Source organism: Gadus chalcogrammus, chromosome 5 (genome assembly GCF_026213295.1).
Source record: "Gadus chalcogrammus isolate NIFS_2021 chromosome 5, NIFS_Gcha_1.0, whole genome shotgun sequence".
Lineage (NCBI taxonomy): Eukaryota > Metazoa > Chordata > Actinopteri > Gadiformes > Gadidae > Gadus > Gadus chalcogrammus.
The window spans coordinates 19,947,965-19,957,895 of record NC_079416.1 but is presented as its reverse complement, the minus strand read 5'-3'; the positions used below and the strand labels follow the sequence as shown (position 1 = coordinate 19,957,895).

General features: G+C 41.7%; 1 gene segment (V, D, J or C); it reads right to left on the bottom strand.

The window, feature by feature from the left end:
- Positions 1–4,368: 4,368 nt before the first annotated feature.
- On the bottom strand, positions 4,369–5,620 carry LOC130382939 (immunoglobulin kappa constant-like). The segment is given in 2 exon segments: positions 4,369–4,858; positions 5,454–5,620. Coding segments are annotated over 2 exon segments (411 nt in total).
- Between the last annotated feature and the right edge of the window lie 4,311 nt (positions 5,621–9,931).

The following is a 9,931-nucleotide window of genomic DNA, read 5'->3' as shown; positions in this document are numbered from 1 at the left end:
GCTCCACTGAATACAGTGAACACACTTTACAAGGAAATGCACACAACCAACACTTTGCTCATTCAGAGATATACATCATAGCCTCCCCCCGTGCGGAAATTTGTTTGATGAAGATGGCAGAGGTTTTATATGTTCATTGGAATCCACATTAATTTGGAAATACGAAAGATTAATGTTAGCAAATGATGACAAGAAAGGATTTATTCTTTACATCTTTATTAAATTGTCAACATGTGACCAACACAAGCAAGGGGTAAAATCCAGAGAGCATCATGTTATTGATTAGAAGACATGTTATATTAATGTCAATTATCAAAAGCTGCAGTGCCACCTGAGACAGAGGGTCATTGAGCAGACGTGTCAGAAGAGATCTGTGTCCTCCAGTTCTTCCATGCAGGAGCCTCTCTACTCTGAACACTGGTCAGGATTCAGGGTTTGAGTGACAGGCTGCGTCTGGCCATTCTTACTGGCCTCACAGCTCACTGAGCCCGCCTTCCTCCACTGGTCTGCAGGGAGGGTCAAGGTGCTGCTCCAGCTGTAGTGGCCGTCTTTCCCCTGGACAACCAGGCTATCGGACACCCCCACAGACCTGCTGCTGCACCCCACCTTCCAGCCAAGCTTCCAGTCTGAGGGGAAGCCCCCACTGGCCACACACAGCAGTGTAGCACTGCCCTGCTCCAGCTCCACTCTGGAGGGAGGGAGGACGCTCAGCGTGGGCTGCACCACTCCCACTGGAAGAGAGAGAGAGGAGTGGACAACAGGCTCAGTTAACATCAGCCTCATAGGAGCACAGAGGGAAGGGACAGCTTCCTGTTCACCAGCAGTTGGTGACATTAAAGAGGAAGGGAACCATTGTGTTTAAAATCTCTTCATTAAAACGGTCACAACATGTTTATATTTAAAATGATTGAACTTCAAAATTTAGCATTTTAGTGGGTTAACATTAATCGACAAGTGTGAATTTCTTCAAACTTAAATATGACTGATTTGCCAATTCAATAAATGAATAATGCCACAGCAATAATGAGGTCTTTCATGAAATACATCATATTGTAGAACATATCTAACATATGCAGTGTATTTTAAAAGTCAGAACTCTGTACCACAATATATTTACACTTTGTCCTCAGCTTATCTTTAAAAAAACGACAAGAAATGAAAAATATAGAAAATTCCAAAACATAAGATTATCACCCTTAATTATATTTAGAGAAAGTTAAATATGCCAGGCAAAGAAAAGTGTCCTTGTACTTACAGTCAACGATGAGTTTGGTGCCTCCACCAAAAGTGTACCACAGTGATACAAACTCATCGAGAGGCTGTACAAAAACCTCCCGCACATTAAAGACTCATCTCACTGACACACAAACACTGGCTTTTCACTTAAATGGATGAATTAGTCAATATTTGATTCATTGGAAATATTATAATTAATATATAGTAATTTTATGAATGTATAGTAATTTAATGAAATACATTCATCATTCATTTATTGTCATAACATTTTTAAAGGCTCTTTTACAAAAGGTTTATTGTTTTAAAACATATCTATTAATTTGACTTCATAAAAAACCTTCAAGCCAATGTTATATTCATGCATTTATTATGTACAGAACAATATGTTTTTATCTATTATTCTGGGTTCAGGTAATAATGTAACGACAATTTATTTCAAACAAATAGAAAGTTAAAGGATTTCATACAAACCAGGATTGGCTTCAAACAGATAAAATGTTATGCATTTTAAATTCCAATAGTTTCCATTAAATCTGAATTTGTATTCCAATGGTGTGTGTAGAAGAGATACAGCGGTCCCCCCAGAACGTCTGCAGTCACTCTCACCCCCAGTCTGATGAGTGGAAACAGGTCATTTCCATATAGAGGAAGCTTTGCATGCTCAGCTGAAACTGGGGTTCTGAGAGGGTTTAAAGTCCTCTGAGTTCAACACTGCAGGACTCAGAGCTGTCACTCAACACCCCAGAAACCGTGGCAACCATGAATCACCTCACCCTCCTTTTCTGGACAGTGGTCTGTGGATCCTTAACAGGTTGGTTCATTCCACTCAGTCTAAATGTGGACCACCCTTCTCTGTTTGATGTGTTTTCTATTGGATAACTCAATGTTTGGTTTGTTTGTTTTCTACAGGAACCAGCAGTCAGGTGACTGTGACTCAGACACCAGTAGTGTCCTTTACTCCAGGATCCACAGTCACTCTGACCTGTAAAACAAACCCAGCGGTTTACAGCGATAGTACTAATCAGTATCTATTCTGGTACCAACAGAAACCTGGAGAAGAACCCAAGCTCATCATAAAATTAGTAAACCAACTTGTATCACCAACACCAGCTCGGTTTAGTGGCAGTGGAAGCAGCACTGACTTCTCTCTGACCATCAACGGCGCCCAGCGTGAAGATGCAGCAGTTTATCACTGTCAGAGTCTCCATAGTGGCCCTGTGTTCACACAGTGATTGAGAGCCGTACAAAAACCTCCCTCAGTCACACTGCGTAGACACTGAGCTGTTACAGCAGGAACCTGCTGCAGCTGCTGAGGGGGAAGAGACTCTGACACAGAGCGCTGAGCACAGAGCTGGCTCTAACCAGGGGCCTCAACCAAGAGCCAGCATTAGATTCCTCAGCATTATTAAATATACAAGTACTAAACTACAAGATATTACATACAACTACTACCTCAAATACCACGTATTACATACAACTACCTCAACTCCAAGATGTTGGAAAAAACTACTTCCTCAACTACCACATATTACGTACAACTTCTACCCTGACTACAACATAGTAGCCTACATACAACTACTACCTTAACTAAAACATATTAGATAAAACTACTACTTCAACTACCACATATTACGTGCAACTACTACCTTAACTAGAACATATTAGATAAAACTACTACCTCAACTACCACATATTACGTACAACTACTACCTGAACTACAACATATTACATACAACTACTGCTTTGCTGGTCTCCTCCGACACCAACACACAGCTAGATGTTGTAAAGCCCTTAATTTGAGAGTTGTCACGACGATAAAAGCTGAGCAGGAGGTGAACGCAGGCGTGACAGAGCTCTGCCCAGAGTGTGTGTGTGCGTGTGCGTGTGTGTGTGGGTCTGGTTTATCCTGTGTTTATTGATTACTGATTCTCCACAGGTGTGCAGCCTTTCCAAGCCCCAGAGTCCAATCAGCCTGACTCAGGCCAGGAGAGGCTGCTTCAACCAGCCATCGACCACACACACTCCACCCCCCCCAACACCAGATAGAGAGGAGAGGGGGGGGGGGATGGATGATCCAGAGTCCAGAGCCAAAGCCTAACAAATACATAAATAATAAACCAGACTCTGACCAGGGTTAGCCTACCCAACAGTAAACCGGACTCTTAACAGAGTTACCAAACCATGAGTAGAACGCTTATAAATACGATCCAAACCCCATTGTCCCCACACCTCCCCGGTGTCTTTTGGCTGTCCAGTCAGAGAGCACATGAAATAAGGAGATTTAAAATGGATTGATCTGATTAATCTATGAACCATGGGTCAATCCAGATGACACAAAACCAAACTACTCAGGAATATTTAAATTATTGCTAAAGAGGTGAACAGATTGGAGTTCATGGAATCCGTCTTTATTGTAATGACGTTGGTATGACAATAGAGCGCGCCATTGAGCAGGTATGGCGACATGCACACATACTGCTTTCACTGGATTCTCCAGAGACTCTTCTGAAAGTCTCAGCCCTACATTTACTCTGACTTTCAGTCACTCAAGAGACACAGGTGCACATCTGCTAAAACTGGACATCATTTGAATAGCTACAGCTCACTGCTCACAGAATACGTTTAAAGAGACACATCTTTTAGCATTGTCGGTTTGGTCTTTGACTCATAGACAGACATTATGAATATGTTACTGTTTCCCCCACTCAGTATGGTAGGGTTCCAACGTCTTGGTGAGGGATACTGAATTTATTTTGGGACGTCATTTTCTATGTTTCTGAGATTGTATCAGCAGAAACCTGGACATCTCTCTGAACTACTATTATATGAAGTGACAGAAAGTCAGTCTGACACACATGGGTCATTTCAGCAGCAGTGGCTCTATGACTGACACTGGTCCACTGAATACACTGAACACACTTTACAACATCCACACAAACAACACTTTGCTCATTCAGAGATATACATCATAGCCTCCCCCCGTGGGGAAATTTGTTTGATGAAGATGGCAGAGGTTTTATATGCTCATTAGAAGCCACATTAATTCGAAACTACAGAAGATAAACGATAGTAAATGATGACAAGAAAGAATTTATTCTTTATATCTTTATTAAATGTTCAACATGTGACCAACACAAGCATGGCGTAAAATCCAGAGAGCATCATGTTAATGAATCAAGGACGTGTTATATTAATGTAAATCATCACAAGATGCAGTGCCACCTGAGACAGAGAGACATAAAGCAGACGTGTCAGAGGAGATCTGTATTCTCCAGTACCTCCATGCTGGAGCCTCTCTACTCTGAACACTCTCCAGGATTCAGGGTTTGAGTGACAGGCTGCGTCTGGCCATTCTTACTGGCCTCACAGCTCACTGAGCCCGCCTTCCTCCACTGGTCTGCAGGGAGGGTCAAGGTGCTGCTCCAGCTGTAGTGGCCATCTTTCCCCAGGACCCCCAGGCTATCTGACACCCCCCCAGACCTGCTGCTGCCCCCCACCTTCCAGCCAAGCTTCCAGTCTGAGGGGAAGCCCCCACTGGCCACACAAACTAGTGTAGCACTGCCCTGCTCCAGCTCCACTCTGGAGGGAGGGAGGACGCTCAGCGTGGGCTGCACCACTCCCACTGGAAGAGAGAGAGAGGAGTGGACAACAGGCTCAGTTAACATCAGCCTCATAGGAGCACAGAGAAGGGAACATCAGCAGTCATCAAGAGATGTTGTTTATTGTAACATGGGTGGAAATGTATACAACCTTATTCATGACACATTTAGACCGTCAGGTTGCTTTTCTTAATAAGTCTTTCTTTCACGTTTTCTCATATTTAATTTCGGATTTAGCAAAGAAAACTCTATAAATGGGATATTTTAAGAACATAAATACAATACAGATAAAATATTATATTAAATAAATGACTGCATTTTTAGTTTCCGAAACAGAATCTGAATCTGAACTGTTTAATCTAATTAATGAAGATCAAAGTACCTCAATTATATTCTTAATAAATTATGAATAATCACAATAAAGAAATAATTTGAAATACAATGTCAACAATAACATGTAATGACTGTACTCAATCAGAGAAGTTGTTAACACTATCATTTACCTTTCGTAAGAATTTTGTTTAATTAGTTAAAAAAAAGTAAATCGATATATCTTTACAGGTACGCTAGTCAAAGGTTAGTACTATGTCAGATACAAAAAAGTGTCCTTGTACTTACAGTCAACGATGAGTTTGGTGCCTCCACCAAAAGTGTACCACAGTGATACAAACTCGTTAAGAGGCTGTACAAAAACCTCCCGCATATTAAAGACTCATCTTACTGTCACACAAACACTCGCTTTTAGACAAAAATCTCTGAATTATTCAATATTTGATTCGCTGAAATAATTATTCTCAATTTCGATCAATTGTGTGAATGTACATGTATTAAACAAATGTATTTATTCAACATATATTTTCATAAAATTGTTGAAGGATCACTAACAAACAGTGCATTGCTTTAACATTAGTCCAATAATTTGACTCATTAAAAAACTTCAACCCAATGTTATAATCATGTATTTATTAAAAAATGAACAATAAATTATTATCTATTATTCTGGTTTTAGTAAATAATGTTATGAGAATAAATTTCAACAAAATAATAAAATTAAAGGATTTCATACAAACACAATTAAACCAGAGAAAATATAACGCATTATAAATCCCAATAGTTTCCAGAAAAAAATGAATTTGTATTCCAAAAGTGTGGACGTTAAAGAGATACAGCGGTCCTCCCAGAACGTCTGCAGTCACTCTCACCCCCAGTCTGATGAGTGGAAACAGGTCATTTCCATATAGAGGAAGCTTTGCATGCTCAGCTGAAACTGGGGTTCTGAGAGGGTTTAAAGTCCTCTGAGTTCAACACTGCAGGACTCTGAGCTGTCACTCAACACCCCAGAAACCGTGGCAACCATGAATCACCTCACCCTCCTTTTCTGGACAGTGGTCTGTGGATCCTTAACAGGTTGGTTCATTCCACTCAGTCAAGATGTGGACCACCCTTCTCTGTTTGCTTGTGTTTTCTATTGGATAACTCAATGTTTGGTTTGTTTGTTTCCTACAGGAACCAGCAGTCAGGTGACTGTGACTCAGACACCAGTAGTGTCCTATACTCCAGGATCCACAGTCACTCTGACCTGCAAAACAAACACAGCGGTTCATGGCAGTACCCATTTATTCTGGTACCAACAGAAACCTGGAGAAGAACCCAAGCTCATTATAAGATATGCAAGTACACGTGAATCACCAACACCAGCTCGGTTTAGTGGCAGTGGAAGCAGCACTGACTTCTCTCTGACCATCAACGGCGCCCAGCGTGAAGATGCAGCAGTTTATCACTGTCAGAGTCTCCACATTCCTAACAGTGTCTATGTGTTCACACAGTGATTGAGAGCCGTACAAAAACCTCCCTCAGTCACACTGCGTAGACACTGAGCTGTTATAGCAGGAACCTACTGCAGCTGCTGAGGGGGAAGAGACTCTGACACAGAGCGCTGAGCACAGAGCTGGCTCTAACCAGGGGCCTCAACCAAGAGCCAGCATTAGATTCCGCAGCATTATTAAACATACAAGTACTACCTCAACTACCACGTATGACATAAAACTTCTACCTCAACTACAAGATATTACGTACAAGTACTTCATAAAATACAATATTTTGCATGCAACTAAACTTTCAACATATTGAATGCAACTACAACCTGAACTTCAACATAATACATCAAACCCCCCCCCCCCCCCCCAGTCACTATGCATGCCGGCCAATCTCTTGCCAACCTCCCCCCCCCCCATCCACCTCCACCGGTCCTCAGTCAGGTCCTGTAGCACCTCCTCCTCCTCCACCTCCTCCTCCTCCCCCCCCAGTCCCTCTAGCCCCCGCTCCTCCTCCTCCTCCTCCTCCCCCTCCCCCTCCTCCTCCTCCCCCTCCCCCTCCTAATACCTGAAGATAGGGGAGGTCATGGAATCCGCCTTTATTGTAAACGCGTTGGTCGGACACTAGAGAGCGACATTGAGCTAGTATGGAGAAATGATCGCATACTGCTTTCACTGGAATCTCCAGAGACTCCTTTGAAAACCTCCGCCCTACAATTCCACTGACTTTCTGTCACTCAACAGACACAGGTGCACATCAGCTAAAAATGGATATCATTTGAATAGCTACAGTTCACTGCTCACAGAATACGTTTAATGAAACACGTATCTTTTCGACATCGGTTTGTTCTTTGACTCATATACAGACAATATGAACATGCTCCTGTTTCCACCACTCAGCATGCTAGGGTTCTTATATTTTGGTGGGAGAAACTGAATGTCTTTTAAGACGTAACTCTACACGATTCTAAGTTGGTATCTGCAGAAACCTGGACATCTCTCTGAACTACTATTATATGAATCGACAGAAAGTCAGTCTGACACACGTGGGTCATTTCAGCAGCAGTGGCTCTATGACTGACACTGGTCCACTGGATACACTGAACACACTTTACAAGGAAATCCACACAACCAACACTTTGCTCATTCAGAGATACACACCATAGCTTTAAGCCTTCATTCATAATGGTGGTGAAATTTGTTTAATGAAGATAGCAGAGGTTTTATATGCTCTTTAGAAGCAGCATTCAATTTAAAATACAGAAGATAAATGATAATTAATGATGACAATGAAGAATTTATTCTTTAAATCTTTATTAAATGTTCAACATGTGACCAACACAAGCAAGGGGTAAAATCTAAAGAGCATCATGTTAATGAATCAAATACGTGTTATATCAATGTAAATCAACAGAAGCTGCGTTGCCACCTGAGACAGAGAGACATAAAGCAGACGTGTCAGAGGAGATCTGTATCCTCCAGTACCTCCATGCTGGAGCCTCTCTACTCTGAACACTCTCCAGGATTCAGGGTTTGAGTGACAGGCTGCGTCTGGCCATTCTTACTGGCCTCACAGCTCACTGAGCCCGCCTTCCTCCACTGGTCTGCAGGGAGGGTCAAGGTGCTGCTCCATCTGTAGTGGCCATCTTTCCCCAGGACCCCCAGGCTATCTGACACCCCCCCAGACCTGCTGCTGCCCCCCACCTTCCAGCCAAGCTTCCAGTCTGAGGGGAAGCCCCCACTGGCCACACACACTAGTGTAGCACTGCCCTGCTCCAGCTCCACTCTGGAGGGAGGGAGGACGCTCAGCGTGGGCTGCACCACTCCCACTGGAAGAGAGAGAGACGAGTGGACAACAGGCTAAGTTAACATCAGCCTCATAGGAGCACAGAGGGAAGGGACAGCTTCCTGTTCACCAGCAGTTGGTGACATTAAAGAGGAAGGGAACCATTGTGTTTGAAATCTCTTAATTAAAACGGTAGCAACATGTTTATAATTAAAATGACTGAACTTCAAAATGTAGCATTTTATTGGGTTAACATTAATCGCCAAATGTGAATTTCTTCAAACTTAAATGTGACTGATTTGCCAATTCAATAAATGAATAATGCCACAGCAATAATGAGGTCTTTCATGAAATGCATTATATTGTAGAACATGTAACATATGCAGTCTAATTTAAAAGACAGAACTCTGTACTACAATATATTTACACTTTGTCCTCAGCTTATCTTTAAAAGAAACAAGAAATTAAAAATATAGAAAGTTCCAAAAGATAGGATTATCACGCTTAATTATGTTTAGAGAAATTTAAATATGCCAGGCAAAGAAAAGTGTCCTTGTACTTACAGTCAACGATGAGTTTGGTGCCTCCACCAAAAGTGTACCACAGTGATACAAACTCATTAAGAGGCTGTACAAAAACCTCCCGCACATTAAAGACTCATCTCACTGACACACAAACACTGGCTTCTCACTAGAATGGATGAATTAGTCGATATTTGTTTCACTGGAAATATAATAATTAAAATGTATTAATTGTATGAATGTATAGTAATTTGATTAAATATATTCATCATTCATTTATTTTCATAACATTTTTAAAGGCTCACTTCCAAACGGTTTATTGTTTTAAAACAAGGCTATTATTTGACTTACCGTAATAAAAAACCTTCAAGCCTATGTTATATCCATGCATTTAATATATACAGAACAATATGCTTTTATCTATTATTCTGGGTACAGGTAATAATGTAACGACAATTTCTTTCAAACAAATGGAAAGTTAAAGGATTTCATACAAACCAAGATCGGCTTCAACCAGATAAAATGTTATACATTATAAATTCCAATAGTTTAGAGTAAATCTGAATACGTATTCCAATGGTGTGAATGTAGAAGAGATACAGCGGTCCCCCCAGAACGTCTGCAGTCACTCTCACCCCCGTCTGATGAGTGGAAACAGGTCATTTCCATATAGAGGAAGCTTTGCATGCTCAGCTTAAACTGGGGTTCTGAGAGGGTTTAAAGTCCTCTGAGTTCAACACTGCAGGACTCTGAGCTGTCACTCAACACCCCAGAAACCGTGGCAACCATGAATCACCTCACCCTCCTTTTCTGGACAGTGGTCTGTGGGTCCTTAACAGGTTGGTTCATTCCACTCAGTCAAGATGTGGACCACCCTTCTCTGTTTGCTTGTGTTTTCTATTGGATAACTCAATGTTTGGTTTGTTTGTTTTCTACAGGAACCAGCAGTCAGGTGACTGTGACTCAGTCACCAGT